Raw genomic sequence first — 19,329 nt, forward strand, 5'->3', positions numbered from 1 at the left:
AATTGGTCCCTTAGCTCTTTTTCTAGCTCCACTGTGACTCATTATTCTTGTTGCATTTTCCAATTAGATTTTTGTTTGATGTGATTACATGCTTTATTATTACATGTTTATAATAAGACATAGACTAGTGATGATCGAACATGCTCGGCCGAACACCTGTTCGGCTCGAGCATCTCGATGCTCAGCACATGGCAGTACTCGGCCGAGTACCGCATGTGCTCGAGCGCAATGATCGAGTCTCCTCTCCGCACGTTTCTTGCCAATAAATGTGCAGGGAGGTACTGGCATGCACTGTAATGCCATAGTCATGTTGGCTACTGGCATTACAGTGATTGCCTGGCCGGAACGCGTCATCGGGTGCTATAAAGCACCCGATGACACGTGTTCGGCTCAGTCTTAGTCAGGGAGAGCTGAGCATATAAAAGGGACAGACAGTGTAGGGAGTGATATTGGAAGATCTTTATTACAAAAACTTTTCAGAGACCCAAAAGTCCTTTTAAGGACTATTGTGTGTGACAGCAGCAATATATGTTTGTTCCGCAACCTGCGCTAAATTGCTCAGTCTTAGGGAGAGCTGTGCATAGGAAGGGACAGAGTGTAGGGAGTGTTATTGGAAGATTTTTTATTAGAAAAACTTTTCAGAGACCCAAAGGTCCTTTTAAGGACTATTGTGTGTGACAGCAGCAATATATATTTTTAGTGCATCTTGCGCTAAATAGCATCTAATAGGCCGCTGCGGACAGTTAAATTATCAGTGCCACATCACAGTGCCACATCACAGTGCCACATAAATTAACTGTCCGCAGCAGACACCGTCTACGTAAAAAGTACACTGGATGTCACTGATATTTTAGGGATGCGCACACTTTACACAGGAGTAAAGTGTGCGCATCCTTAAAATATCAGTGACATCCAGTGCACTTTTTCCATAGACGGTGTCCGCTGTGGACAGTTAAATTATCCGCGCCACATCTCCTGTGTAATGTGTGCGCATCCCTAAAATATCAGTGACATCCAGTGTACTTTTTCCATAGACGGTGTCTGGTGCGGACAGTTAAATTATCTGCGCCACATCTCCTGTGTAAAGTGTGCGCATCCCTAAAATATCAGTGACATACAGTGTACTTTTTACGTACACACTTTGGACAGTGACATTACTGGTGGTACCTCTCCTGTATAACGTTTCCTAATCCCAAATACCTGTAACATTCCCTGTAATTTTTTTATTAGCCGCTGGTGTCAGCATTGACATTATCTGCGGGATATCTCCTGTGTGACGTTTCCACATTCCAAATACCTTTTAAAAAATTTTTGCGCATACACTTCCACATCCTACGCTACTATAAGTGTGACATACTTTCAAGCATATATCACATTTAAAATTAAGAAGGCGAGCAGTAAGGGACGGGGAAGTGGCCGTGATGCTGATGGTGCATGCAGAGGCCGTGGCCCTGGGTGCGTTGAAACTGTGCCTGCTGCTAGAGCACAAGAAAAGCAGTCATCCACGATACCTAGCTTCATGTCCCAGTGTGCAGGGCGGTGCAGGACACCACTCTTGAAGTCAGACCAGTGCGACCAGGTGGTCGGTTGGATTGCAGCAGATAATGCTTTCCAGTCGGTTAATCACCACTCTGTTTTCCACCAAGTCCAGTCTCGATACTCCGTCCTCCCACCATGGAGAGTTTGGCCAAACAAGTGATCCAACACTCGGATATTCACGAGGACCTCTTTATCTTGCCATTCCTTGATTTGGCCCACTCGCCAAGCACGCTTGAAGAGGGACAGATCTTGTGCCCTGATTCCTAAACTCTTGAGCATCCACAGTCACAAGAAGATGATGGTGGGGAACAGAAATTACTGTTTAATGAGTTGGATGATGATGAGACACAGTTGCCAATAACTGAACAGCAATTACTGTCTCAAGAGGTTGAGGAAGAGGATGAGACACAGTTGTCAATCATTGAGGTTGTGGTTAGGTCAACTAGTCAGGAGGATAACCAGAGTGAGGAAGTGGAAGAGGAGGTGGTGGACGATGAAGTCACTGACCCAACCTGGGAAGGTGGAAAGCCGAATGAGGACAGCAGTACAGAGGGGGAGGGATCTGCTGCACCGCAACAGACTGGAAGAGGCAGTGGGGTGGCAAAAGGGAGAAGGCGGGCCACACCAAACAGGCCCGCAACTGTTCCCTGGAGCACCCCCTTGCGGAAATCTCCCTTGCCAAGGGGTAGGTTTCCGCTTTTTTCCGGAAAGTGAGGACGACAAAAGAATTGTAATTTGCAACCTGTGCCATACAAAAATGAGCAGGGGCGTGAACACTAGCATAATCCGCCACATAGCATCAAAGCACCTTGGTCCACAATTTGTGTCTGCGGGTCACACCACTGCCTCCTCTTCCCCTGTGTTACGCACTGCTGGCCAATACCCTGTCGAAAGTGCAGGCCCGGATGCCTCCCTGCACCTAGCCCTTTGCAAGCACCATCAGCGATCACACCCACTTCTGTGTCCCAGCGCAGCGTACAAATGTCATTACCCCAGGCTTTTGAACGCAAGCGCAAATACCCAGCCACCCACCCACAGGCCATAGCACTAAATGCGCAGCTTTCCAAATTACTGGCCCTGGAAATGTTGCCATTTAGGCTTGTGGATACTAAGGCCTTCTGCAGCCTCATTACAGCGGCCGTCCCGCGTTACGCAGTCCCCAGGCGTCACTATTTTTCAAGGTGTGCCGTGACCGACTTACACCAACATCTGTCCCATAACATCACACGTGCCCTGACCAATGCAGTTACTGGGAAGGTTCACTTAACCAAGGACACATGGACAAGTGCATTCGGCCAGGGACGCTACATTTCCCTGACGGCACACTTGGTAAAAGGTTGTGGAGGCCGGGAGCGAGTCGTACACTGGGATGGCACAGGTGCTACCGACGCCAAGGATTGCGGGCCCTACATCGATCAGGGGTTTCCGCCAGCACCTACGTTAGTGGCTCCAAACCCCACTTCTCCTCCTCTGACTCCTCCTCCACTTCCACCTCCTAATTATCCGCGTGCAACACCAGCCAGTCATCAGTCAGTAGCTGGAAGCAGTGTAGCACTGTAGTGGGGAAGGGGAATAGACTGTGCTGAACCTGATATGTTTAGGGGACAAACAGCACACCACCGCAGAGCTGTGGCAGGGGATAAGAGACCAGACTGAGCTATGGATCTTGCCACTCAACCTAGAACCAGACATGGTTGTGTCCAGGGCCGGCCTTTGGGGTGTGCGGGCTGCGGCCGACAGCCCGCCGTGAACTAAGTCTCTACTCTACTCACGATTATTCTGCGACTGTCTGCGGGCGGCCGACTCACAGCGCTCAAAGCGCACAGTCCGGACAATTGAGGAGTGAGGAGGGGCGGGGCCCGCGGCAGCTCTGAGCTCCGCTCTGCTGCCTGGCTGGCCTGCCTGTCTCTTTAAGAGAGCAGACCAGTGGCTGCTAGAGCGTAACTGCCGCACAGAAATACGCCCTGGGGGCAGAAATGTCCCATGAGGGCTGGGGGGGGGGCAGAAATGTCCCATGAGGGCTGGGGGGGGCAGAAATGTGCCATGGGGGCTGGGGGGGGCAGAAATGTGCCATGGGGCTGGGGGGGCAGAAATGTGCCATGGGGGCGGGGGGGGGCAGAAATGTGCCATGGGGGCTGGGGGGGCAGAAATGTGCCATGGGGGGGCAGAAATGTGCCATGGGGGCTGGGGGGGCAGAAATGTGCCATGGGGGGGCAGAAATGTGCCATGGGGCCTTCTGCAGCCTCATTACAGCGGCCGTCCCGCGTTACGCAGTCCCCAGGCGTCACTATTTTTCAAGGTGTGCCGTGACCGACTTACACCAACATCTGTCCCATAACATCACACGTGCCCTGACCAATGCAGTTACTGGGAAGGTTCACTTAACCAAGGACACATGGACAAGTGCATTCGGCCAGGGACGCTACATTTCCCTGACGGCACACTTGGTAAAAGGTTGTGGAGGCCGGGAGCGAGTCGTACACTGGGATGGCACAGGTGCTACCGACGCCAAGGATTGCGGGCCCTACATCGATCAGGGGTTTCCGCCAGCACCTACGTTAGTGGCTCCAAACCCCACTTCTCCTCCTCTGACTCCTCCTCCACTTCCACCTCCTAATTATCCGCGTGCAACACCAGCCAGTCATCAGTCAGTAGCTGGAAGCAGTGTAGCACTGTAGTGGGGAAGGGGAATAGACTGTGCTGAACCTGATATGTTTAGGGGACAAACAGCACACCACCGCAGAGCTGTGGCAGGGGATAAGAGACCAGACTGAGCTATGGATCTTGCCACTCAACCTAGAACCAGACATGGTTGTGTCCAGGGCCGGCCTTTGGGGTGTGCGGGCTGCGGCCGACAGCCCGCCGTGAACTAAGTCTCTACTCTACTCACGATTATTCTGCGACTGTCTGCGGGCGGCCGACTCACAGCGCTCAAAGCGCACAGTCCGGACAATTGAGGAGTGAGGAGGGGCGGGGCCCGCGGCAGCTCTGAGCTCCGCTCTGCTGCCTGGCTGGCCTGCCTGTCTCTTTAAGAGAGCAGACCAGTGGCTGCTAGAGCGTAACTGCCGCACAGAAATACGCCCTGGGGGCAGAAATGTCCCATGAGGGCTGGGGGGGGGGAAGAAATGTCCCATGAGGGCTGGGGGGGGGCAGAAATGTGCCATGGGGGCTGGGGGGGGCAGAAATGTGCCATGGGGCTGGGGGGGCAGAAATGTGCCATGGGGGCGGGGGGGGCAGAAATGTGCCATGGGGGCTGGGGGGGCAGAAATGTGCCATGGGGGGGCAGAAATGTGCCATGGGGCCTTCTGCAGCCTCATTACAGCGGCCGTCCCGCGTTACGCAGTCCCCAGGCGTCACTATTTTTCAAGGTGTGCCGTGACCGACTTACACCAACATCTGTCCCATAACATCACACGTGCCCTGACCAATGCAGTTACTGGGAAGGTTCACTTAACCAAGGACACATGGACAAGTGCATTCGGCCAGGGACGCTACATTTCCCTGACGGCACACTTGGTAAAAGGTTGTGGAGGCCGGGAGCGAGTCGTACACTGGGATGGCACAGGTGCTACCGACGCCAAGGATTGCGGGCCCTACATCGATCAGGGGTTTCCGCCAGCACCTACGTTAGTGGCTCCAAACCCCACTTCTCCTCCTCTGACTCCTCCTCCACTTCCACCTCCTAATTATCCGCGTGCAACACCAGCCAGTCATCAGTCAGTAGCTGGAAGCAGTGTAGCACTGTAGTGGGGAAGGGGAATAGACTGTGCTGAACCTGATATGTTTAGGGGACAAACAGCACACCACCGCAGAGCTGTGGCAGGGGATAAGAGACCAGACTGAGCTATGGATCTTGCCACTCAACCTAGAACCAGACATGGTTGTGTCCAGGGCCGGCCTTTGGGGTGTGCGGGCTGCGACCGACAGCCCGCCGTGAACTAAGTCTCTACTCTACTCACGATTATTCTGCGACTGTCTGCGGGCGGCCGACTCACAGCGCTCAAAGCGCACAGTCCGGACAATTGAGGAGTGAGGAGGGGCGGGGCCCGCGGCAGCTCTGAGCTCCGCTCTGCTGCCTGGCTGGCCTGCCTGTCTCTTTAAGAGAGCAGACCAGTGGCTGCTAGAGCGTAACTGCCGCACAGAAATACGCCCTGGGGGCAGAAATGTCCCATGAGGGCTGGGGGGGGGGGCAGAAATGTCCCATGAGGGCTGGGGGGGGCAGAAATGTGCCATGGGGGCTGGGGGGGGCAGAAATGTGCCATGGGGCTGGGGGGGCAGAAATGTGCCATGGGGGCGGGGGGGGGCAGAAATGTGCCATGGGGGCTGGGGGGGCAGAAATGTGCCATGGGGGGGCAGAAATGTGCCATGGGGGCTGGGGGGCAGAAATGTGCCATGGGGGCTGGGGGGGCAGAAATGTGCCATGGGGGCTGGGGGGGGCAGAAATGTGCCATGGGGGCTGGGGGGGCAGAAATGTGCCATGGGGGGGGAGAAATGTGCCATGGTGACTGGGGGGGGATGTGCTGCTGCCAGCCCACTGGCCCATGGAGTGGGAGAAGTGTGCAATGGGGGAGGGGGGCTCAGAGAGGACTCAGGGGGGGGGGCTCATAGAGGACAGGGGGACAGTGTGCTTTCCTGCTACTACATCAACCCCCCCCAGGGATTTTGTGGGCCATTAAGGGTTGGACTTTAACTCCTTGCTGCTGATGTTGAGTGTGCACATAGCCACCAATCATATTCCTCTCTCCAGCACATCAGTTACCTTTAGGAGGGGGAAGGATATGATTGGTGGCTATGTGCACACTCCGCATCATCCAACCCCTAATGGCCCCCAAAATGCCCAGTGAGGGGGGGGTATGACAGGCAGGAGGAGCAATGTGTATGCGGGCCCTTGCACTGCACTCGCTCAGCTGTGCTTGCATACATATCGTGCCCTGTGTCCACTGTCCTGTGCCCACTCTGCTAAAGCCTGGCATAGCCCAGCTATGCCCAGCTTTACCAAAGCAGACAGGCAGGAACTGTGATGTGATCATATTTATTGTATGTGTGTGTGTCCGTCCCTGTGTCTGTGTGTCTCTTCCTGTGTGTCACCATCACCATGCCCACAGTGTTCCTATGTCTTGACACAGCTGCATCAGGACATTCTCTGCGGAGGAAGAAGGAAGAGGAGGCAGCGCCGCCAGCAGGGAGTCCGTGCGATAGACACAGGAAGGCACACTAAGGACGAAGGTAACACTACCACATTATCAGCACTAGTGTTATCTGTGGTTTTACATAGGACTGCAGGTAACACTACCACATTATCAGCACTAGTGTTATCTGTGGTTTTACATAGGACTGCAGGTAACACTACCACATTATCAGCACTAGTGTTATCTGTGGTGTTACATAGGACTGCAGGTAACACATTTTTTTCCTCTTTGTGTGTGTTTATGCGACCAGGTGTAAGGAGGGGGGGGGGGGCGCCCCAAGGTTAGCTCGCACAGGGCGCCTGAACACCTAAGGCCGGCCCTGGTTGTGTCTGATAATGGCTGTAACTTGGTGGCGGCTTTGGAGCTTGGCTAGCTTACACACATCCCATATAACACAACCGAAAAGGAGTGCATAACACACCAATATAGAATGGTAAAAATCTAATTTTATTAATGTATTAATAAAAGATAGACATGATTTACAACATATATAAGTGAATAAGCAGGGACTGAACACAGTCATGCACCACCCTACTGTCAGCCCTATCACCGTGATGATAATAAATATACCCCTAATGATCAGTAAAAGATGGAACCAATATCCTAATAGATGTAATCAATCAGAGCGGTATAAAGTGTGTATACAATTTACAAATACAAGCGTGCCCCCTATGAGTAACGGCAACACTACCAAGGCTCAAAACAGACAGGTCTAACGGCCAAGAGGTGCACAGAATAGTAGGGCAACATACCAGTATTGAAGGGGCTGACACCAGGGCGGAGGTGCTCCTCGACGCGCGTTTCGAGTATAGTTTGCTTCCTCAGGAGGAGTACACATCCCATGCCTAGCCCACGTCTCAAACTTAGTGGTTCAGGGGTTTCTGAAAACCTACCCCAATTTGCCTGAGCTACTAGTGAAGGTGCGCTGTGTGTGCCCATTTCCACAAGTCATCGACAGCTGTTGTGCGACGTGTGCACGCGCTGGAACTCCACGTTCCACATGTTGGCCAGGCTTTGTGAGCAGCAGAGGGCAGTAGTGGAATACCAGCTGCAACATGCTCATCGCCTTTCCAGTCAGCTTCCGCTATTCACAAGCGAGGAGTGGGCATGGATGTCTGAACTCTGTGAGGTTTTAAGAAACTTTGAGGAATCAACACAGATGGTGAGCGGCTATAACGCTATTATCAGCGTAACCATCCCACTTCTGTGTCTACTCAAACGCTCGCTGTTCACAATTAAAGGGATTCTGTCACCAGGTTTCACCCCTGTCAGCTAAACATATGCTGATGTTCAGGGCCTCATCAGGATTCCTAATGTGGCCTTCTAAATGTGATCCGTAGCCTTATTTTGCTAAAAAACAGGTTTTACTAACCTGTCACTCAAAGAAATAAGGTGCCCAAGGGGATGTCAAGGGATGCAAGGTGCCGGCCGCACCCACCGCCGTTCGTGCCCAGCACTGCCTTTCTAGACTTCTGTACCGCCTCCTAATCCTCTGTGCCGCCTCTCACTCTCCCTCCATCCCCCCTCCTCCCTCCTCCCTCCTCCTGCTGTAAGATCTTGCGCGTGCGCACAGGGCTCTGCCTGATGCGCCCGTGCAGACTTCTCGATTTGGCTTCTTAAAGCGAAGTGCGCATGCGCCGGCACTTCGCTCAGCCCAGGTATGACCTGCACTCTGGCGCCAGCCTCTCAGAGCCCTGTGCGCACGCGCAATATCTTACAGCAGGAGGAGGGGGGAGGGAGGGAGAGCAAGAGGCGGCACAGAGGATTAGGAGGCGGTGCAGAAGTCTAGAAAGGCGGCGCTGGGCACGAACGGCAGTGGGTGCAGCCGACAGCTTGCATCCCTTGACATCCCCTTGGGCACCTTATTTCTTTGAGTGACAGGTTAGTAAAATCTGTTTTTTAGCAAAATAAGGCTACGGATCACATTTAGAAGGCCACATTAGGAATCCTGATGAGGCCCTGAACATCAGCATATGTTTAGCTGACAGGGGTGAAACCTGGTGACAGAATCCCTTTAAGGACAACGCTTTGCATGTGAAAGAGGTTGAAATGGGGTAAGAAATTACACAGGGTGATAGCCAGACCACCCTCAGTTAGTTTTCTCATCGAGAATTGGATGATGAAGAGGAGAAGGAGTAGCAGGAGACGGTTGCCTCCGCTACAGAGGGTAGTACCCATGGAAGTTTAATTCCATCTGTTCAGCGTGGGTGGGCAGAAGAGGAGGAAGAGGATGAAGAGATTTAGAGTGATCCTCCTGATGATGACAGCAAAGTCTTGCCTGTTGGGACTCTGGCACGCATGGCTGACTTCATGTTAGGCTGCCTTTCCAGCGACCGGTGCGTTATATGCATTTTAGACAACACGGATAACTGGTTGTTCATCCTTCTGGACCCCCGCTACAAAGAGAACTTCTCATTTCTCATTCCTCTGGTGGAGAGGATGAGAAAAAGGGTGCAGTACAAGAAGATCCTTGTTAAAAAATGGCCAGCTGACAACGCTGGCGGCAGAGTCCGTACTTCCTTTGCCAACCAAGGAGGGGAGACAAGGGGAACACACAGCAGTTCCAACAGAGGCAGGGCAACACTCTCCAAAGCATGGGACAGTTTCATGACACCCCGCCAGCACCCTCACCCTGATGCTCAGCCTAGTGTCACAAGGAGGGAAAAGTTTTGGAGGATGGTGAAGGAGTACATAGCAGACTGTGTCAGCGTCCTCGGTGATCCCTCAGTGCCATACAACTACTGGGTGTCCAAGCTGGACACGTGGCACGAACTGGCGCTCTACGCCTTGGAGGTGCTGGCCTGCCCTGCCGCCAGCGTTTTGTCTGAGCAGGTATTTAGTGCTGCTGGTGGCATTATAACAGATAAGCGTATCCGCCTGTCAACTGAAAATGCTGACAGGTTGACTCTTATAAAAATGAACAAGGCCTGGATTGACCATGACTTCTCGATTCCACCAGAGGAAAGCGGCTGAACATAAAGGCACTTTACATGTGTTGTTTATAATGTACTGAATACTCTGTATTCCAATGCACCCCTTCCACCACAAACAAGGGTATATGGATGTGAATCTTCCTTTTCTCATCCTCCTCCTTCTCTTCCATCATATCAATATGCTTATTCGTCGCATATAATGCCCTTGCATATATGCCATTCGCATATAATGTTTTACAGTGTCAGCTCAGCTGCAGGTCCTCGCATATCATATTTTAGAGGGTTAGTTCACCAGCAGGCCCTGACCTACAATGCTTTACAGGGTCAGCTCCCCAGCAGGCCTTCACCTACAATCTTTTACAGGGTCAGCTCACCTGAAGGCTCTCGCATATAATTTTTTAGAGTATCAGCTCACCAGCAGGCCCTTGCATATAATTTTTTACAGGGTCAGCTCACCAGCAGGCCTTCACCTACAATCTTTTATAAGGTCAGCTCACCTGAGGGCCCTCGCATATAATTTTTTAGAGGGTCAGCTCACCAGCAGGCCCTCACCTACAACCTTTTACAGGGTCAGCTTACCAGCAAGCCCGGACCTACAATGTTTTACAGGGTCAGCTCACCAGTAGGCTCTCGCATATAATTTTTTAGAGGGTCAGCTCAACAGTAGGCCCTCGCATAAAATGTTTTTCAGGGTCAGCTCACCAGCAGGCCTTCACCTACAATCTTTTACAGGGTCAGCTCACCTGAAGGCCCTCGCATATTATTTTTTAGAGGGTCATCTCACCAGCAGGCCCGCACCCAAAATCTTTTACAGAGTCAGCTCACCTGCAGGCCCTCACCTAATTATACCTAATAGGTAATTTGCGCGCATGATGTCTTGCTTGGATGTGGCAGCTGTAGCCGTTTCTCTGGCTCCCTCTTCGGAATCAAACCCTGATTCCCCATTACCCATAGTCACCATGGTTTGCGCTGACAATAACATCGAAAGTTGATAGGCCAGACATCTGAATGGATCGTCACCGTCAGAATGTTTTAGATGGTCAGATCAGCAGGCCCTTGCTCCAAATGTTTTTGAGGGTCGGATGCCGTCTTACTTGTAGGACAGAAAGGAGCAAGCTTCATAAGCCTGACAGTACTGCCAGCAATGTTATACAGTCACTCTGTAGAACACTGCTAGCTGTACTGATGGACAGGAAACTTGCTCCAACTCTTCCTGAGGAGACAGACAGTCACTTACAGTCAGAGTCATCAGCAAGTGCACTTGCTTGGGACAGCAATACTAGGAGTCCTAGCACTGTTGGACCGACTTGGTTATTTCATGAAATGTCCCAGGGCCACAAAGAACTCTCCAAGCAACATGTAACCGCTGAAGCCAGTCACTGGTTACAGTGACGTAGGTGACCATGTCCATGCTGCAGCATGAAGAAAGAAAGACGGATATACGTAGGAGAACAGGAGCCAATGCATAGTACTTAAGCGGCTAGGAGCAGGTAAGTATGAAGTTCAACAGGCAATGCAGGCTATTGGCCTTGTGTTCATAGCTAATATTCCTGGAAAGCTCCTTTAAGCTCAGCACTTTCTAACATTCATTGCCTGGGTGTTTTAAGACTTTCTTCTCTGTTTTTTTCTGATTCAGTTCCAGTTTCTCCTGGCTACGACCATTTCATTGCTAACCTTGGTTTTGTTCTGTTGACTTTAGATCTTGATCTTTGATTACATTTTTAACCTTATCTGCCCTTCTTCCCCCTGTATTCTGACCTCTGTTTCTAACCAGTAGCTATGTCTAACCTTGTGCTCTCCATTAATTGTGTTGGCATAGTAACCAACAATGAGACTACCCTGGGAACTGTGACCTGGGCACAATCCATACTTTTATTAGGGGATCAAAAGCAAAGATATAAGCTCCCTTTAGGTCCTCATTTTACATTAAGTGAAACTTGTCCATGTCCACCAATTTCAGCAGGATCAGCTGACCACTTAATATGTATGGGGGTGTCCCAGTTGTCCCCCAATGGCAGATGTTAAGGGAAAGAAGATGTCCATTCTGTTCTATTCATTATGGGCAGCACATCCTTTCTTATACAGTCATGTGCTGCCAATAATGAAAGATGAAAGATGCTAAGCAGTCAATGAATGAGCAATTGCTTGAGCATTTGTCCCTAGTAATAGACCTAATTATCGGGTGGTTTAATAGTGGCTTCATTTCCTTCTGTCCGCACATGTACAGTACAGACCAAAAGTTTGGACACACCTTCTCATTCAAAGAGTTTTCTTTATTTTCATGACTATGAAAATTGTAGATTCACACTGAAGGCATCAAAACTATGAATTAACACATGTGGAATTATATACATAACAAACAAGTGTGAAACAACTGAAAATATGTCATATTCTAGGTTCTTCAAAGTAGCCACCTTTTCCTTTGATTACTGCTTTGCACACTCTTGGCATTCTCTTGATGAGCTTCAAGAGGTAGTCCCCTGAAATAGTTTTCACTTCACAGGTGTGCCCTGTCAGGTTTAATAAGTGGGATTTCTTGCCTTATAAATGGGGTTGGGACCATCAGTGGCGTTGAGGAGAAGTCAGGTGGATACACAGCTGATAGTCCTACTGAATAGACTGTTAGAATTTGTATTATGGCAAGAAAAAAGCAGCTAAGTAAAGAAAAACGAGTGGCCATCATTCCTTTAAGAAATGAAGGTCAGTCAGTCAGCCGAAAAATTGGGAAAACTTTGAAAGTAAGGGCTATTTGACCATGAAGGAGAGTGATGGGGTGCTGCGCCAGATGACCTGGCCTCCACAGTCACCGGACCTGAACCCAATCGAGATGGTTTGGGGTGAGCTGGACCGCAGAGTGAAGGCAAAAGGGCCAACAAGTGCTAAGCATCTCTGGGAACTCCTTCAAGACTGTTGGAAGACCATTTCAGGGGACTACCTCTTGAAGCTCATTAAGAGAATGCCAAGAGTGTGCAAAGCAGTAATCAAAGCAAAAGGTGGCTACTTTGAAGAACCTAGAATATGACATATTTTCAGTTGTTTCACACTTGTTTGTTATGTATATAATTCCACATGTGTTAATTCATAGTTTTGATGCCTTCATAGTCATGAAAATAAAGAAAACTCTTTGAATGAGAAGGTGTGTCCAAACTTTTGGTCTGTACTGTACGTTTAGGGCGAAGTCAGGAAAATCAACTGTTGTCTGAAAGGCTCTTTGGTCAATAATTATTTAATATGTATGCCCATCTTTAGGCTTTGCACTACTTCGTCAGCCACTGCTGAGGGTTCACTACCTGAACCTAACAGAAGGGAATTTGTAAAGGCTCAGGGCATAAGGTTTATGTTGCGGCCACTTACCACTGATATCGTACAAGGCAATTCTTTGGAGTATTTCATGGAATAAATGGTACTATCACACCCAGTCTCACACTCTCTATGTTCAATTATCCAATCCAATTATTTAGTAGTTTTGAAAGTGAAAAAAGATCCTGGAGCAGTTACACATGAACTTTTTTCATTTTACTATTTCATTCTAAATAGCTTTATTCCAGATTGACTGAACAGATTGTTTCTCTCAAACTTATCACAGCAGGACTACAGAAAGAGCAGGCCTTTGGATTACTCATGTACATACTGTCACTGCCCCGTTTAACTTGCCCGGACCTGCCTCCCGCTGTCTTCTGTATGGTGAGTCTGACCACCGGGTTTGCTCTGTCCCTCCACATGGGCTTCACCCCCCCACCTCTTAAACCATCGGCCCCTGTGGCAAGGTGCCTGAACAATAAGTTGTCTAGCTTGCTAGTTCCTGAAAAGGTGTGCTGTATTTGTTTGTATGCCCATGTACTGATTTATGCCTTTTTCCTGGATATTGACCCTCTGCTGCCAGACCTAACCTGTGCATGACCTCCGTATTGACCATTTGCTTCCTGCCCTGACCTCAGACCTTTTATCACATTGCTCGAACTCTGCTTGCCCTGACTTTGGGCAGTCTCTGAAAAGTTTTGCCTGATGTCGTTAGCCAGTGTGTCGTGACCCCCATGGGTCAGCAGTCACTTGAACAGAGACTACTAGAAGAGGTAGCAGCCTGGTGGTTCCCCTGCAATGAAGTCCAGATATCTGTACAGGGGTTAAATGGTGAAAATCTGTTCTGACGACACAGCGGTTCACATTCACTGCCGTTACATAGGGACTCAAGTTCACATGCGCCAGTTACTGGTGTGAAATCGGCACATGTGCACTGCATATCTCTGTGCCTCTGCCCACATTGGGCAGAAAACTGCACATGCCCGCCCGGGCCCGGCGGGAGTGATGCACGAAGGGGCTACAGGGAAATATGATGTCACAGAGACACAGGGCTGGCTGGAGCTTACTGAGGTGAGAGGTTAGGTGTGAGTAAAGGCAGGGGAACCTGGGCACTTTCTGCAAACTCTCCGCCCCTGGGCACTTGTGATTGCTCATTAGCATATTATAAAACAGCTTTTTTGGCGATTTAGAGGATCTGAAAAACTAATCACAGGTAACATCTGTGCCATGTCTTTGTGCCCCACTGAACTATGTGATCAGTTTAAAACCGGTCAGGTTAGGGACAGACTCCCTTTAACAATACAAAAATATACAGTATATATATATATTTTGGGGGTCATTTATGATGCTGAAGTACATCTAAAAAAGGGGAAGTGGCATGAGCGGGAAGGTGGCATTTACCATTTTCTTCCTAACTTCGGCGGACTCACCGCCAGCTTAGCAGTTTATTAAGACCGACGTCTAAAACGCTGGTCTTAATAAATGTGCCCCTTTGTTTATAAGAGCCCCCTCTTGGAAAGACTAATGAAGGGAAGACTAGTTACCTGCTTCCCGGCGCTGGCTCCTTGCTCCCTCTCTCCCCATCTCTGCTGCACTCCCAGGATGTCAACTTCTGCGTTGACGCCGCTGCCGCAAATCACTGCCTGCAGTGGTTACCTGCTCCCCTTGCGTCATGTGAAATGGTCACGTGATGCAAGGGGAGCATGTCACCACTGCAGCCAGAGATTAGCTGCAGCAGTGTCAAAATGTAAGTTGACAACCTGGGAGCGCAGTGGACTAGCAAAGGTCAGCGAGAGGCAGAGAGCCAGCACCGGGAAGCAATAAAGTAGGCTTATCTTTTCAGGTCTATTCAAGAAGGGGAGGGGTTGCCCAAAAAAAAAAAAAATGTGCAAAACTCTTTTAAGGTATCAATTTCAGACTGGAGATTTTAAGTGTTTCTCTAGACACAGTTTTTTTTTTTTTCTTAGAGTCAATCACTGATTAGGACCTCCCAATGGACAAGATATACTGAATCTTTTTTCATTGAACTATAAATCAATCTTCTCAGCTTCTTCTGATCTTTAACATGTTGCTGGCAGATTAGATGGCATTTTCTATATGTGATGATTTACATTAAGCAAATTCATTGCAGAAATGCCACAGATGTCCACCGTGGATTTTATTCATTCCATTGTATGTATCTGCACCAATATCCACAACTAAATGTTTCACTTACAGAGTTCAATGAGGATTTTGGTGCTGATTTGTACACCTGTTCAATAGTGTAATATAGTTGTGATGTTTGAACCTAGTATAATGGTCATCTGTGTTTGGTTCAGATGGCTATAACTAGACCTTCGCGTAATATGAACATTTCCTTTACTGCATTTGAACTAACCTGGCATCTTTACTCCTGAGATTACCGATGCTGTATTCAACCAAACTTATAGACAAGACACTACAAAGAAGTATGTCAGGGACTGTCCATTTCCTGACTATGCTACATAAGTTATCTCCATGAGCAGGCAAAGAAGGTACCCATAGTCATTAGACATAGTTTGGTAGATGATCAAATGTGTATAGGGACCATCCAACTCTCCCTCGACAAGAGTCTAACTTGGCATTTTGGATTTCAACATGCTTATTATTATCTTCTCCCCAATAACTAAAACATGCACGATGGGCCAATCATGAATGTTTATCAGTGGATTCAGCTTACAGTTATTTAATGTGTATGGCCACCTTAGCTAGTTGAAAGTTAGATGGAGCAGATCCTTGTCACATCACCAGGATATCCAGAGGGCAGAATTCCTGATCTCAGACACATAGTCCCCTGGTAAATTCTGAAGGTGCTCCATATAAGTGGAAATCCAAGGTTTTTAGGTGTAGTTTTCCCTTAAACATGACAACCTATCATTTACTAATTTAGACCAATAATTTATTTGCATTTCTATAGAGACAAAATATCCACTCTACACTTCTCCACAGTCCGTCTAAATGCTGCCTTAACATCTTTATTCTTCAAGCTATAAATGAGTGGATTGAGCACAGGAACGATAGCTGTATTAAACAGAGAAAACAGTTTTTTCGAGCCCTGACTATTATTAGGTATGTTATACTGAGAGAGGAGAGTCGTGTAGAGCACCACGATTAATGCAAGGTGTGAGGAACATGTATAGAAGGCTTTTCTTCTACCAATACTGGAACGTATCTTCAGTATGGTCTGAATTATAAAGATATAAGAAGTCAAAATGAGAAGAAATGGAGTAAGGGCGTAAATTATCATTCCTTGTATATCGGAAAGTCTTACTAGTAAAGTAACATCACTGCAGGAAATATTTATGAGGGGAACAAGGTCACAGAAGAAGTGGTCAATCACATTAGAGGAATAACAAGAGATCTTTACTATTAGGCAAAGATAAGGAACAACTTGTATGAAACCAAATGTCCAACAAAACGAGGCCAAGAGAAGACAGACCTTAAAGTTCATAATAATGTGATAATTAAGGGGCCTACAAATAGCCACATATCGATCATAACTCATGGCTGTCAATATGAAAAGTCCATGTCCTGACAAAGATCCAAACATGTATGTTTGTACCATACAGGCCAGGTAGAGCACGGTGTTATCTCCAGTGATGAACATCAGAAGGATCTTATGTAGGGTGACTGTGGAAGATGTCATGTCCACTATGGACAGGTTAGCAAGGAAGAAATACATGGGAGTGTGAAGATGGGAGTCAAGACAAACCAGGAGAAGAAGACTCATATTCCCAACAAGAACAATGAGATAAATTAGTAGAACCAGAATAAATATTGGTGCTTGGAGCTCAGGAGCATCAGATATTCCCTTTATGATGAAGTAGGTGATGAATGTTTCATTTTGCTTCATTCTTACATTTCTTTCTGAAATACAAGAAATTAATGATGCTATGGAATAAAATAGTGATAATCAGTCACTACTACTTCAAGAAAAATGTCAGGGACCTCTCTGTGTCACCGTATGAATGTGGAGGCATGCTGAGATATAAAACATAAAAAGCTTGTATTAAGGTATAACACGTATGTATACATGAGCACAAACTCGCATCATTAGTCATATGGAGATCCTATGTCTAGCCAATGTGTTCCATGTGATCATATTATGTAGCTGGACCTGGTGACAATATTGTATGTAAGGTTTTTTTTACTCCAAGAATGGTTGAGCGAATCAATTCTAAACTATTCAGATTAGTTATGAACTTCACAAAATTTACTCTGATTCCAAAGCTTTTGTGATTAGCTTCTAATGACTTGCATAAAAAAAGGCATCCAGTGCCATTTTACTGTTAATGTTGGTGAGGAAAAATGAATAGGGAGGATGAAGAAGGAAGATTACATAGCAGTGAGAGGAAGTTGGTGGGGGATTGCCCTTATTGGCTCAGAGACTGACAGACAGAGTGGAGTAGCCAATCAGAAGAGCAGTAGGCATGCCTAGCTGAAGCAGCAGAGAGATACAATAGTGCGTTGAGCTTCTAACTTTGAAGGAATATGTCTGGCAGTGTGTGAAAAAAAAGAACAAACATCACATACAGAAGCAACTATTGTTGTGTGATAGGGACACTATAGGGGAAGAATAGAAATATATAATTGTGTAAATTTTAGGGAATTTGATCAGGAAAAGCTTTGAGGGAGTGAGGGGCTGGTCACACTGTGCTTAAAGCTGCTTCCTTCTGCAGCAATTCAGCCTAGCAGTTCTGCATTACAAAAGCAACACCCTGCAAGAACAATAAAAAAAAAAAATATGAACAGAAGAGACAGGTTTTGTTTCTATAATTCATTATTGGCAGCACAGCACGCCAATAGCATTCTGCTGCAAATGCTGAGCAATCATACATTTTTTTTCATTGCATTATATCTGTCTGTGTTATTAAAGTGTTACGTCATAGCAAAATAATTGACTGCAATAATGCCATTTTTTTACAAGTGATATTAAATGCAGAGTTCAAAGAAATTTCACAACCAACATTGTATATTAGTTGTAGCAGTTTGATGACAGCAGATCGTTACGGTCCCAGTTGTTAGACCCCCATCAATCGAATACTAATGACCTATCAGATGGTCATCAGTATAAAACTCGCGGAAAACAACTTTAAATTACAGAAAACACACTGGCAATTTTGCTAGTACTGTTCAGTAATCTGTGCTTTCCAAACGCGTGATTTTTCATTTAGGAAACACATGAGTTTTTATTTATAGGCCTCATAATACAATGTCTGGAAACGGAAGAGTGCAAATCGAAAGACCCATGCCTCATCCTCCCAGAGTCAGAATGGGGGTAACAGCAGTAGCAGCACCAATCATCCGCCCAGTAGTATTAGTAGTAGTAGGCAACAGTTCTCCCTGGCATCCAAAAGGCACAACATTATTATTGATGACAAATAAGAGGATGACATTGACTGTATGGCTCACGCCTCTTCTCAGTCACAGCTGGATGATGTGAAGGTCACCTCTGAGTCTGACTGTCCCTTGGAGCCAGGGGTCACAGCATTCCTCCTGCTCCTCCTCCTTGAAATCTCAGAGTAGCTTTTCAGTTTCTTTTGCATCTCTCTGCATTTACTGCCCCCTTCTAGTGAGGTGCCTTCTTTTTTCCTAAGAAGAGGCAACAAAACCCCACCACGCACTATGGAAGATATTCAAGAGATTCTCCCTGTTGATTAGACTGCCATAAAGAATAGAGGTTCAAGGTACGCGGGGACCCCATGCATAGCTGTGTTGGTGGTGGTGGTGTGGTAGTGGTAGTATTGGCACCTGTAGCCAAGTTGATGGCTGTAGGGGCAATGGTAGTGACATTGGGTCTCGGGGAAAATAGAGAGGAGGGAAACGGGAATGGGGCCAAGGAGCCCATGATGACATATCACAGTCTGCTAAATGTGGCAGGGAAGGTAAGGACTATGATAATGACTGTGCGTTGGACAGGAAATGGCAGCTGGATCGGACCAGAATGGTTAGCTGTATGCTTGCTTGCTTATACGTAATGACAGGCGTATCATTCACATGAAGCAATCTGATGATTTCTGGATAGACATGCTTTTAGATCCTCGCTATCAAAGCAAAATAGGGGAATGTTTTCCTGTTGTAGGGTGCCAAATTGCTTTATTACCAGGAAACAAAATGTATGCAGCTTGCTGTAGCTTTCAGCGAGCAACCTCCTGCCTCCCTCATATCTGAGGCACCTCCCCACCCCCTCAGAGTCACCCACCACATGGCTTCTACTCTCCACTACCACAAGCAGCAGAAGCCAGTTCAGTATCCTCAACATGATGGAGCAATTTTTCATGTGCAATGACAGGCTGAGGAGCCAAATCAGCAATTGGATTTCTACCACCTCAAAACTCAGGTTCAGGTCT

The 19,329-nt window shown here is 47.8% G+C and overlaps 1 protein-coding gene across 1 annotated transcript; it reads right to left on the reverse strand.

The window, feature by feature from the left end:
• Positions 1-15,890: 15,890 nt before the first annotated feature.
• LOC120978171 (olfactory receptor 5B12-like) lies at positions 15,891-16,832 on the reverse strand. Its single transcript, XM_040406392.1, has one exon. It carries the CDS (start codon positions 16,830-16,832, stop codon positions 15,891-15,893), a length of 942 nt encoding a protein of 313 aa, XP_040262326.1.
• Between the last annotated feature and the right edge of the window lie 2,497 nt (positions 16,833-19,329).

Source organism: Bufo bufo, chromosome 8 (assembly GCF_905171765.1).
Source record: "Bufo bufo chromosome 8, aBufBuf1.1, whole genome shotgun sequence".
Classification (NCBI taxonomy): Eukaryota; Metazoa; Chordata; class Amphibia; order Anura; family Bufonidae; genus Bufo; species Bufo bufo.